At 36.7% G+C, this 14,124-nt stretch overlaps 1 protein-coding gene across 1 annotated transcript; it reads left to right on the forward strand.

Moving 5' to 3' along the window:
- Window positions 1-2,272: 2,272 nt before the first annotated feature.
- Window positions 2,273-3,349, forward strand: LOC131783036 (G-protein coupled receptor 161-like). Its single transcript, XM_059099793.2, has one exon. The coding sequence runs from the start codon at window positions 2,273-2,275 to the stop codon at window positions 3,347-3,349; it is 1,077 nt and encodes a 358-aa protein (XP_058955776.2).
- The last annotated feature ends 10,775 nt before the right edge of the window (window positions 3,350-14,124 follow it).

The raw sequence follows: 14,124 nt of genomic DNA on the forward strand, positions 1-14,124 counted from the left end.
TAAGGTAAAATCAAAGGAATTCTTGATTACTTTTATTTCTCAATTGAAAATTGCCGTTATGTCATAGTGTGGGAATAACAATGGATTTCCTGATACAATTAATGATAAGTTTTTGACCAATCAGATCCCGTTTAGTATAAATCTTACAGTGTTGCTGCGATACGAATTATCGGTCTGTATATGAGCCACAAATCGAGTCATCGATTTCCGAAGCTCGCCGAAAGTCTGCGATCCTTACAAAATCTTCACGATTTCACAGTTTCGTCACGTTTCTTAAAACTTTCTCAAGCAATATTTGCATATTTGCACTCTTTCGTCAATCAGTCGATAGTTCCGCTCAGGTCCTCAAAAGTACAAGTACAAGTAATACACATGATTACCTCTTTAAATAATAGTTTCCCTCAAACAAGTAAACTTGAATGCTGCCTTTCACTCGTAATCTTTTCAAAATGAATTATTTAATATGTTAAATAATAACGATTAAATATTATTTAATAAATTAAATATTAACGATCTTACTTGATTGTATGTAGTCATCACAAATGATGTTTGTGCGTGTGGGTTTTTTTTAATGGAAGTAATTTTTATGTAAATACTTTTTTAAATAAATAATTAAATGAGGTTCGTTAATTACACTTAAAAGGGCAATAATTAGTCTTAACTTTACCGAGCCGTTCTCCCATCCTAATTTTTTTTGCATTAAATTTTCCTTTTTCGTGTGCATACTTTTTTAAATGAACTTCTTTACTTGTATTTTCTAGAAATCTGTTATAATATGGATGGAGAAAAGTCATTGAGAAAAAATACCACCTCAACCGTAATCATTAATTCAACGTTTAACACCAGGAAAAACAGCCTTTCCGGCTTGATGTACGAAAGGTAATTTCTATTATTGATTGTAATTACTACTGCACATTAACTATTGTGTTTAAACACAACTGATTTTCCTTTCATCCCGGCCACATAGTCCTCCTTCGATTTTTTATTAGGTGTGAGGCATGAGCACGGAAAATGATCACTGATGGATTTTCTTCTTGAGCTGGGGTTTTCTTCTCATAAAAGTAACGCCTGGCCTTTTTTTTTGAAGGGGCATCTTCCAAAAAAAGGAATTTCAATGGTCAATAACAAACAAAAAGCAATTCTAATTTGATGAACCGACTGTGTTGCAGTCACAAAAAGAAGAATGTTATTTTAGTGCATGAAAAAAAAAAAAAAAAAAAAAAGAGAGAGAGAGAGAGAGAGAGAGAGAGAGAGAGAGAGAGAGAGAGAGAAATTGGTGCACTGTGATAGGCTATGTCAAATGGGCCAAAATCCATTTTGAAACTTTATTTAAGTCAGCTTTATAAAACTCTTCTCACGTTGGGATTTCTCCAAAGCTCTAATGACCGGTTTTTTCAGTTCTACGGTATTGTGGTTATGACAAAGAAACTTTTCCATTTTCCCTATATGATAACAGAGATCAATCGTATCAAGAAATTGCACTAATCAATCCTTTGTTTGCCAGAACTTTGACGCGTACTCCGTAATCAGGTGCAACACCCTTTTCACTCCAAGGAATATTAAATAGACTAGAACGTAATTGTCGATACAAATTGGACACCAAACGGGCACGAAAGAGGCAAAATACTCATTCAAAATTTCAAGGAAAGTACCTTTGCGAGGAAATTATTCTAGTTCTGTAACTATCTTGCTACTCAAAGTGATTTTTAGAAATACATGATTTTGATCCGTATTAGCCGCACGGCTCTCATTTAGTAAAATGGTCGAACAATCTTTACCACATTTACGTTCAACCTTCATTAACCAAACAATTCCAAAGCTTGCATGTGCTACAGAGTTTCTTCTTTGAAACTACGATCGTAAAAATATATTTCAATTAGGCAAACTTGATGCAAAATTTAAAGCATCTGTCCTATTGAAGTCTGAAAAAAGGTTTCGTGGGTTTGCATCTAAAAACAGTTGACGTTTTGCCCGCACATTAGATTAAAAAAAAATCAATCAATCAATTCGTCAATTTGATGTTTAGGAGCGCCGAAGTAGCTTAAACGGCACGAAATTCAAGAAGAAAAAAACGGAATAATTTTTTTAAGAACTTTATTCGAAAATTTGGTCAAATTGAAGCGCATGTGGGCGTCGATTAGCACAGTTGTTTTACTTCCGCTTTCAGGTTTTGTTTTGTTGTTGTTTTTTTTTTTTACAGGAGAAATAACATATTTACTTTGGTATATATTTAAATATATTGGAAATCGCATCAAAATTCTCGGAGTTGAACATGTCATCACGCTTCATAGCCTCTGTTTTAGAGACGACTGCCCTCTGTGTCATTGGTTTGGCTGCATTTATCGGTAACCTCAGCTTGTTCATCATCGTCTACAAAGACAAAGATCTTCAAACTGTCACCAACTTGTATATTCTCAATCTAGCCGCGGCTGACATCATGGTGTCAATTTTAAGCATTCCATTTACTTTAGTGACTATCATCGAAGACCGTTGGGTGTTTGGGGACACTTCTTGCGTGGCGCTTGGCTTTTTCACGATGTTATCCTTTATTTCGTCCGTGATGTCTCTTGGCATGATCGCTATCAACCGATATTTCTACATCGTCAAATGGAACTCTTACCACCGAACCTTTTCCAGGAAAAAAGCCTTGCTCTATGCCGCCGCAGTTTGGGTGGTCGCAACATCTTTGGCTTCCCCTCCGCTTCTAGGCTGGGCAGAATATCGTTTCATCCCCGGGAAATCGTACTGTTTCGTTTTCTGGCCTTCAGATGTGCACTTCATGTATTTCATGATCACTGTCTGCTTTTTCGGGCCTCTTTCAGCGATAATCTTGTCGTATTTTAACGTTTTAAAGTTTACAAGAGGCTTGAAAAGGAAACTTAGGAGGTCAAGAAATATCACGCCGCCGCCGGTTCGGTCTTTTCAATCTCCAACAGCTTCTGAACCTGGCAATAACGACAAACATATAGACACCGACATTTCGGAAAAACCACAAATCAACGTCCCGCGAAGAAATAAATCGGATTCTGTATTAAAATCATTAGAGTCTTACGTGACACCAGAAGAAACGAGGATCACAAACACATTTCTGTACGCAGTTACCCTATTTGTCTTTTGCTGGGCGCCATTTGCTATTACCATGTTCTTCGATGTGTATTACCCAAAGCCTTTACCGCGCGCACTTGACATGGCTTCCTTAGTACTCGGTTATTTGAACAGTATGTGTAATCCTCTTCTCTACGGACTGCGTAACTCAACCTTCAAACAGGGATTTCTGAATCTGTACTCGAGGTTTCTACCCGCACGGTACAGACCAACAAATGTGACACAGCTGGAAATTAACGCGTGAACATTTCAATTTATAAAATATTGCATTAACCGTCATCTCAAATTGGGAGTACTTGTACCCAACTTGCAAGTGTCAAGCTCCCCTTTATGGCACAAATTAGAAAATACAGTTCGAACTGAAACTAAGGGCTTACGCCCGAAATGTCAGCTCGTTAGCCTTAGAAACTCATTACATTGTCAACTCAATTGATAAAACTAAATTTTCTAACTTGCCTCGGTTGACCCCAATCGACGCATTAGAGATTTTCAATGTAAATTCACAATCATTATAACAATAATTAAGCGAATCATCTCTAATTTTCAAACAGCTGGAAATATGGACTATCAAATACTTTCTTGACATTTTTACTGCGAGTAAAAAACAACTGTTTATCGTATTTTTTTCATTGGTACCATTATAGAAATTGGTGGCTGTAATGTAAATTTATGCAACTGATAACACGAATAAAAGAAATATGTCACGAGTAGGACTAAGAGGAGAGATAATTTAGTTATCTTTTAAAACATTCAGAGTACACCCAATTATCTATCGACTTAACAAGCATCACAGTCTCGTTTACTCCCTTTCCTTTCACAAAAAACAGACTGCATGTAAGTGAGTCAGTAATTAAAACAGACGACATTAAATGACCGGCTGTAACTGCAAATCAGACAGGTGAGATTTCCAGCAGAAATGAAAACATCATGAATACTTAGTGAATCCCACCAATCGCTGAAGAAACAAAAATACCATTATCACTTGCAAGAGATAAATGGCGCATCCTGAAGTAAAGAAGGGAGCTTTGTACAAATGAAATGCTCCAAAATTCTCTGCCCGGGGAGAACTCTCCTCATTTCGTTTTTTAGGGACAAAACAATTTTCAAATTGAAAACAAGAAAGCCATTATCTAAAAAAGATAAATAAAGTTTTCAACTGCAGCCCACACGATTTTATGACGACTTGCAGCTTTTGTGGCGGCGCTTCCTGGTCTTTCACCTACCCATCCGTCGGAATAAAACACAGCGCTCCATGTCGTTCACGATCGATTAACATAACTAAACCGCGTTTTTGCAAAGCCTTATATAATCGTCTTGTATAGGCCTTAATTGGGAAGTTTATCGAAAGCCGAGACCAATGGAAATTTAATGGATGGCCATCAGGTGCTGCTAAAAGTATATTAATACCTGACATCGGTACTGCTTCCTAGTGCAGAGACCAAATTTATTCTTATCAATATTTCATAAAATAAAATCCATTTAAAAAAATGTTAAATAAAAAAACTTCCACAATGAAAGCTAGCTGAGGCCATTACAAGAATTCTTAGTTGTTTCAAAATTAGTATGCCCGAATACAACGGAAGATCTGTTAAAATAGATCCATAAACGTGAAATCGTTTTGTCTCACTCTGAATTCTCGAAAACTGAAGTGATGTCAAAACACGAAAGTCTTAAAAATGTTTGCGTTCAATTGAATAGAGATGGTCAAGAAAATAAGTGATTCTGGAAATGAAGTTCTGCCGTTTCGGTTCAAGCCGAAATGATCGTTGCAGATGTGAAAACTATTAAGTAAGTCTTACTTGAAAGCCACCATAGCAATTTATCAATTTCATATATATACTATCTGTTGTTTAAAGAAAGTTTGTTCTTCCAAAGCGTAAAGACAAACTTGGCTTTTTCAGTCGTTAAGAAGTTTATGTAACCTTCCAATTCTTGTCTTTACTATTTAATCTTTACTTTGATGCTTTCCTGTGGTTCGAAAATTATGCAATTTCATAACATACTGAGCCAGTAATGAATCGGTTTATTGACGGTTTTATTTAATGCTAATATGTTACATGCGACTGTTATCTTTTGGAAGTCATAGTGAATTCATTGCTAAAACTAACGGGCAATAAGAACGAGAAAAAAACGACAAGAGAAAAACCATTAAAACAAAACACAGGTGGTGATCTTCCTTGCCTCACATGCACAACTTTGATTAAAGTATTTTTAAAAGGTTGAAGTAATAGAGCGACGAAAACTTTGGTAGCTCGGTGTCATTTGTACATCTCCCTCATCACTGCCTGCAAAATGTGTTGAGAGTTTTGTTTCTTTTGCAGGGCATGTTCCGTAGTATGTCGATAACATTGTGGCGAATATGCCTCATCTTCCAACAGTAAATTAAAGGGTTCAAAGTTGAATTCAGAAATACAAGAATGATTGTCAAAACATTCAAAATCCTAATAGTGCTATTCGGGCCATTTATTTTCACTGCAAGCATTAAAGAAAAAAATGGAAAATACGAAACTAAAAACATGAGATGCACATACAATATACAAACTGCAGACTTAAGGGAGACAGCCAATCGTTTCACTTCGCTGCACTGACCTGCTTCTTGTAATTGCAATGACTGAATCTGAAACTTGTGCCGGCGGACAATGAAATGAATCCTGATGTTTATCAAAATACTAAGAAGGAAACCAATTGCTGAGATAACGGCATTAATCATAGGAACAGTATCTATAGAGACCAAAAACATCGTTAGTGAAAAAAATGTGCAAACCATCCAAATTGATATCACCACCGCAACAACACGCCTGTGAGTTACAAGTTCCTTGTACCTGAGATGAAGATGAATAGCTAAGAACCTGTCTACACTTATAGCTACAACACTGAAGAGCGAGACATTTACAAGCGTACGAATAACGCCAGCCATCAAGTAGTAAATACTACAGCTAAGATTGTTCATTTGCAGCCAAGTGACCAGAAATGATGTGTAAAGAGGCTGAATGAATACACCAACACCAACATCAGAAATAGCAAGACTCAGCATCAATGTTCTCAATGTCTTTGGAACAGATAAACTTTTTCGTACAGCGTACAATGTCACAATGTTCAACATGATGGCGGTGTAGGTTAAAAAATTGTTGGAAATACAGCCGGCGACGAGTATCCAACGAAGGTCTTTGAAGTCGGAATAGGAGGGTAAAAACTGCAGAATATCATCACAGTATAATACAGTCATACTGATTGACCTTTTGTGGGCATTTAAGACTTGTTTAGGTGCTACATACACCTAAAATAATTTTTTCATTAACCGTGATAAAAATTTCAATTAATTTTTGATCGCACTCTTTGATAAGTTCATCAAGACTGACACACTTATCTTTTCGACGACTTTGTTTGAATAAAACGACGCTGGTCTTGTGATAGCTTTCCATCACAGGGTCGTGTGCTCATTTGATTGGATAGTTAGCCATGGAGAGTTCTCAATGGGATGGAATTAAAGTAGTACCGTGGTGTAACAAAGTCATGAGCTTACTAGATCAGATAATAAATTAAAGGTGTTAAATGGAAATGTAATGAATATACACCCACCATAAAATTTGTAAAGCGGAGACTTTGAGTCCGCACATTAAAGGGGATTTCCCGATGATTGCAATTTAAGGAATTGTGGATTACTTTTAAATTAAGTCAGACTAAGGGGCAAAGTTTAACATCATGGCGATGTGAGTTAAAATATTATTGGAAATACAACCAGCGGCGGGTATCCAACGGCCTTTGAAGTCGGAATACGAGGGAATAAAACTACAGAATATCATCACATTCATACTGATTGACGTACAATTTTTTATGAAGGGATTTTTGTGAGCAAGTAGGACTCGTTTCAGGTGTTACGCACACCTAATGTAATGTTTTCATTTACCGTGATGAACAAAATGAAAGCAGTTACTTTTTGCTCATTCTCCTTATTTAGCTTTTTAGGGATCAACCTTTTTCTTGTGCAAAACAACTTTTTTAGATTTAAAAACATGAAAGCCGTTATTTAAAAGAATAAGAGAAGTTTTCGACTGCAGCCCACAAGATTTTGAAACAACACCCTCATGGTCGTTCACGACTGATCAAAATAACAAAACAACGTGTTTTAAAGACCTTTCTAATCGTCCTGTATGGGTATGGATTGGGAAGTTTATCGAAAGCTGTGACCAATGCAAATTTAATGGATGGCTATCTGGTGCTGCATGGAGAATATATTAATAAATGACACTGCTATTGCTTCCTTTTGTAGAGATCAAATTTATTCGTTAGCATTTCATCATAGTATAAAATCAACTAATGAACAATTTATTTATTTTAAAGAAAGAAGTCCGACAATGACAGTTGGCTGAGGCCATTACAAGAATTCTTAGTTTCAGAATTAGTACGCCAAAACGTTAAAAAGCGGAACATCTGTCAGAGAAGATCTATAAAAATGGTGATTTTCTTGCACACTTTAAAATCTCGAACATTGAAGTTGGGTCAAAAGATAAAAATCTTAAAGTTGCTTGCGTCTATGTCAATGACGGTAATCAAGAAAAAAAGACTTGAAATTCTGAAAATGAAGTTCTCCCGGTTCGGTTCAGGCCGGGATCATCGGCGCCATTTGGGGACTATTCATTACATCTTTGAATGAAGATCTCTGTAGTATGCTATGTATTTCATATACAGCCTGTTGTTTCATGAAAGTTTGCTCTTCAAAAGCGTAAAGACAAACGCAGCCTATTCAGTCGTCCAGTCTCCAATTTGTAGTAAACTCCCAACTCTTCATTACTAAAACATCTTTGATCCTTTCGATTAAATCATTACTTCGGTATTTTCCTGTGGGTCGAAAAATCATCGGGGCACACTCTTTGAATATACCCAGTCAGTTCACTTGATATTACAATCTTTTTGTTCAAAAGTTCATTCTCGTAAGTGATGCCTTACCTCTATTTCGTGACAAGCGATACGAATCTGGTGACGAATACAGACCATTTGTACTAAAATCGATAAATTTCTTCATTGTAATTTTTCCTACAACCTTGACTGGAGTAATGGAAATATATGAGAAATATTTACATTTCGATTACTTCGCTGGGTTAAGGGTTCACTGTTATGTAACAGGAAGATGTTTGTTTCCCTCGCACAGATAAGGCGTCCTGGTGTTCCAATTCATTACTTGGAAATAGTATTTGACATTAGAAAAGCAGTTCAAATTCACACGTCATTAAGATAGCTCACCTGTAGAGCCTGGTGGTTTTGGCAGTTATTTCCGTTATATTTCACTGAATTTACCATGAGCCAGCTTTTAAACAGTTTTCTTTACGTCTAAAAGAGATGATGAATTCTCAGCCGAAATAAACGCAATAAAAGCGAAGAAAAAACAACAAGGGAAAACAGTAATAATAAAACTGAGGTAGAGATGATTCTCATTTTACAAGTAGTATATTCAGTTGGTTATTTGAAAAATGTTGAGGTTCACGAATACATTGAAAACTCAGGGTCAATTTTATTTCTCATAAAATCGATCAAAAAGGGATTAGGCTAATTTACCATTATTGCATTCACAAAACTATTATTTACTTTATCTTTTTTCCCTTGAAAATTTGAATAGTCATGTTTGTTTCTGTGGCGTTTTTATCACGTTTTTAACAACGTTCTAGTTTCTCTTTTGTCAGTTGAGGAAAAAAAAAGACGTTCCTAGCCCTTGTTAGTCAAACAATAAGGACGACCCCAACGAAGCATTATGACTGATTGCATAATTAGTTTAGAGTACAGTTTCTTTTCCAGGGCATTTTACGCAGTATGTTGATGACAGAGTGGCGAATGTGTCTCATCTTCCAACAGTAAATTAAAGGGTTTAAAGTTGAATTCAGAAATACAAGAATGAGTGTCAAAACATTCAAACTCCTAACAGTGCTATTCGGGCCATTTATCTTGATTGCAAGCATGGAGGAAAGCAATGGGAGATACAAAACTGAAAATATGAGATACACATACAATATACAACCTGCAGACTTGAGAGAGACAGCCAATCGTTTCACTTCACTGCACTGACTTACTTCTTGTAATTGCAAGGACTGAATCTGAAACTTGTGCCGGCGGACAATGATATGAATCCTGATGTTTATCAAAATACTAAGAAGGAAACCAATTGTCGAGATAACGGCATTAATCATAGGAACAGTATCTATAGAGACCCAAAACATCGTTAGTGAAAAAAATGTGCAAACCATCCAAATTGATATCACCACCGCAACAACACGCCTGTGAGTCACAAGCTCCTTGTACCTGAGATGAAGATGAATAGCTAAGAACCTGTCTACACTTATAGTTACAACACTCAAGAACGAGACGTTTACAAGCGTACGAATAACGCCAGCCATCAAGTAGTAAATACTACAGCTAGGATTGTTCATTTGCAGCCAAGTGACCAGAAATGATGTGAAAAGAGGTTGAACGAATACACCAACAACAACATCAGAAACTGCAAGACTCAGCATCAATGTTCTCAATGTCTTTGGAACAGATGAACTTTTTCGTATAGCGTACAATGTCACAATGTTCAACATGATGGCCGTGTAAGCTGAAAAATTGTTGAAAATACAGCCGGCGATAAGTATCCAACGACAGTCTTTGAAGTCGGAATAGGAAGGAAAAAACTGCAGAATATCATCACAGTACAATACATTCATACTGATTGACCCTTTGTGGGCAATTAGGACCTTTTTAGAGAAAGAGAAAAAATAATTTTTGATCGAACTCTTCTATAAGTTCATCAGGATTGACACACTCATCTTCTCGACGACTCTTTTTGATAAAACGACGCTGGTCTTGTGATAGCTTTCCATCACAGGGTCATGTGTTCATTTAATTTGATAGTTAGTAAATAGAAAATTTTTAAGGGGATGCAATTAAAGCCGCAGTACCGTGGTATAACAAAGTCATTAGCATTCTGGATAAGAGAAGTTATCGAAAGTAATATATGGAAATTTGATAGATATACATCCAATATAAAATCTGTAAAGCGGAGACTTTGAGTCTTCACATCAAAGAGGATTTCCCGATGATTAAAGGAATAATTGATTTCTTATAGATTAAGTCAGACTGAGGGGCAAAGTTTAAAGAATGTAGAATTTCGCACCCGAAATTGGTCGCTGACCACTGGCGCATAGGAACCACCGCCTCTTATCTTTCAGGACTACTAATTTAACGGCACCTTTTAATGGATATACATCCCATATAAAATCTGTAAAGCGGAGACTTTGAGTCCTCACATCAAAAGGGATTTCCCGATGATTGCAATTTAAAGAATCGTAGATTACTTTTAAATTAAGTCAGACTAAGGAGCAAAGTTCATACTCATGGCGATGTGGGTAAAAATATTGTTGGAAATACAACCAGCGGCGGGTATCCAACGACGGTCTTTGAAGTCGGAATACGAGGGAATAAAACTACAGAATATCATCACATTCATACTGATTGACGTACAATTTTTTATGAAGGGATTTTTGTGAGCAAGTAGGACTCGTTTCAGGTGTTACGCACACCTAATGTAATGTTTTCATTTACCGTGATGAAAAAAATGAAAGCAGTTACTTTTTGTTCATTCTCCTTATTTAGCTATTTAGGGACCAACCTTTTTCTTGTGCAAAACAATTCTTCAGCTTTAAAAACATGAAAGCCATCTTAAAGAATGAGAAAAGTTTTCAACTGCAGCCCACTCACAGCATTTATAACTTCGCTTTCTGGGCTTTAAGCCACCCATCTGTCGGATGAACACAACACGCTCATGGACGTTCACGACCAATCGAAATAACAAAACCAGGTGTTTTAAAGACCTTTCTAATCATCCTGTAAATGTTTTGATTGGGAAGGTTATCGAAAGCCGTGACCCATAGTTAATCGATTAACTATGGTCCAAGTTAATTACGGTAATCAAGAAAAAAAAGCCTGAAATTCTGAAAATAAAGTTCTCCCGGTTCGGTTCAGGCCGGTTTGGTTCGGCGTCCATGAGGGCACCATTCATTACATCTTTCGAAGGAGACCTCTGTTAGATGTCACATATTCCATATACAGCCTGTTCTTTCAAGAAAGTTTCCTCTTCAAAAGCGTAAAGACAAACGCAGCCTATTCAGTCTTCCAGTCTCCAACTTGTGGTAAACTCCCAACCCTTTATTACTGAAACATCTTCTATCCTTTCAATTTAATCATTACTTGGGCATTTTCCTGTGGGTCGAAAAATCATCGCGGCACACTATTTGAATATACCCAAAATCAGTTCACATTTTTACAATCTTGTTAATCAAAAGTTCATTCCCGTAACTGAAACCCTACTTTTATTTTGTGACAAGTGATGAGAATCTGATGACAAATAAATACCATTCGTCCTGCAATCGATAAATTTCTTCATTGTAATTTTTCCCACAGCCCTGACTAAAGTTATGGAAATGTACGAAAAATATTTACATGTCGATTTCTTCTCTGCGTCAAGGGTTCACTGTTATGCAACAGGAAGATGATTGTTTCCCTTGCGCAGGTACGACGTCCTTGTGTACCGATTCATTACTTGGAAATAGTATTTGACTTTAGAAAAGCAGTTCAAATTCACACGTCATTAAGATAGCTCACCTGTTGAGCCTGTAGGTTTTGGCGGCTATGTCAGTTATAATACACTGAGTTTACAATGAGCCAGCTTTTTATACAGTTTTATTTATTTACAAAAGACATCATGAATTCATGGCTGAAATTAACAGGCAATGTTGAGGTTAACGAGAAACTTGAAAACTCAGTGTCAATTTTATTTCTCATAAAATCGATTAAACAGGAATTACGCTAAATTACCCTCACTGTATTCACAAAACTATGATTTCTTTCCCCTTAAAAATTAAAATATCTACCATTGTTTCTGTGGCGTTTCAATTACGTTTTTAATAACGTTCTAGTTTCTCTTTTTTTCGGTTGAGAAAAAAAGGGAACGTACCCAGCCCTTGCCAGTTAAACAATATGGACGACCACAACGAAGCCTTATGACTGATTGCATAATTAGTTTAGAGTACGGTTTCTTTTCCAGTGCATATTACGCAGTATGTTGATGACAGAGTGGCGAATGTGTCTCATCTTCCAACAGTAAATTAGAGGGTTTAAAGTTGAATTCAGAAATACAAGAATGAGTGTAAAAACGTTCAAACTCCTAATTGTGCTATTCGGGCCGTTTATTTTCATTGCAAGCATCAAGGAAAACGATGGGAAATACGAAACTAAAAATATGAGATACACATACAATATACAAACCGCAGACTTAAGAGAGACAGCCAATCGTTTCACCTCACTGCACTGACCTGCTTCTTGTAATTGCAAGGACTGAATCTGAAACTTGTGCCGGCGGACAATGAAATGAATCCGGATGTTTATTAAAATCATAAGAAGGAAAGGAATAAATAGGAAAACGACCTTAGTTATAGAACGAGTGCTTGTAGAGACCCAATGCATCATTGGTGAAAGTAATGTGCAGAACACCCAAATTGATATTACTACAGCAACAACACGCCTGTGAGTCACAAGTTCTTTGTATCTGAGATGAAGATGAACAGCTAAGAACCTGTCTACACTTAAAGCCATAACACTCAGATGCGAGCTCATCAAAAGCGAACGAATAGCGCTACCCATCATGTTGTAGGCGCCACAGCTGGGATTGTTCATTTGCAGCCAAGTGACTATAAATGATGTAAAAAGAGGTTGAACGAATACACCAACAACAACATCAGAAACAGCAAGACTCAGCATCAATGTTCTCAACGTCTTTGGAACAGATGAACTTTTTCGTACAGCGTACAATGTCACAATGTTCAACATAATGGCAGTGTAGGTTAAAAAATTGTTGGAAATACAGCCGGCGATAAGTATCCAACGACGGTCTTTGAAGTCGGAATAGGAGGGAAAAAGCTGCAGAATATCACCACAGTACAATACATTCATACTGATAGACCTTTTGTGGGCAATTAGGACTCTTTTAGGTATTGCGCACACCTAAAATAATTTTTTCATTAACCGTGATAAAAAAAGGCTGTTAATTTTTGCTCGCACTCTTTGAGAAGTGCCTCAGGATTGATACGCTCTTCTTCTTGACGACTTTTTTTTTTAATAAAACGACGCTGGTCTTGTGATAGCTTTACATCACAAGGTCCTGTGCTCATTTGATTGGATAGTTGGTTAATGGAAAGTTCTCAATGGGATAGAATTAAAGCCGCAGTATCGTGGTGTAACAAAGTCGTAAGCATACTGGATAAGAGAAATAATTGAAAGTGCCAAATGGAAATTTGATAATTTACATCCAATATAAAATCTGTAAAGCGGAGACTTTGACTCCTCACATCAAAGAGGATCTCCCGACGATTTAAGGAATTATGGATTACTTTTAGCTTAAGTCAGACTGTGAGGTAAAGTTTAAAGAAAGTAGAATTTCGCACCCGAAATTGGTCGGTGACCACTGGGGCATAGGAACCACTGCCTCTTAACTTCCAGGACCACAAACTTAACGGCAATCTTTTAATGGATATACATCCAATGTAAAATCTGTAAAGTGGTGACTTTGAGTCCTCACATCAAAGGGGATTTCCCGATGATTGCAATTCAACAAATTGTGGATTACTTTTAAGTTAAGTCAGACTAAGGAGCAAAGTTCATCATTATGGCGGTGTGGGTTCAAATACTGTTGGAAATACAACCAGCGGCGAGTATCCAACTACCGTCTTTGAGGTCGGAATATGAGGGGAAAAAAACCGCAGAATATCATCACAGCACGATACATTCATACAGACTGACTTTCAATTTTATGAACGGATTTTTATGAGCAATTAGGACTTGTTTTAGGTGTTACGCACACCTAAAATAATTTTTTAAATTCCCGTGATTAACAAAATGAAAGCAGTAACTCTTTGCTCATTCTCCTTATTTAGATTTTTAGGGATCAACCTTTTTCCTGCGCAAAACAACTCTTTAGATTTAAAAACATGAAAG

Source organism: Pocillopora verrucosa, chromosome 8 (genome assembly GCF_036669915.1).
Source record: "Pocillopora verrucosa isolate sample1 chromosome 8, ASM3666991v2, whole genome shotgun sequence".
NCBI classification, from domain to species: Eukaryota; Metazoa; Cnidaria; class Anthozoa; order Scleractinia; family Pocilloporidae; genus Pocillopora; species Pocillopora verrucosa.

What these genes read in the sequence shown, in the direction of transcription:
- LOC131783036 (XM_059099793.2), top strand. Translation starts at nt 2,273, where the DNA reads ATGTCATCACGCTTCATAGCCTCTGTTTTAGAGACGACTGCCCTCTGT.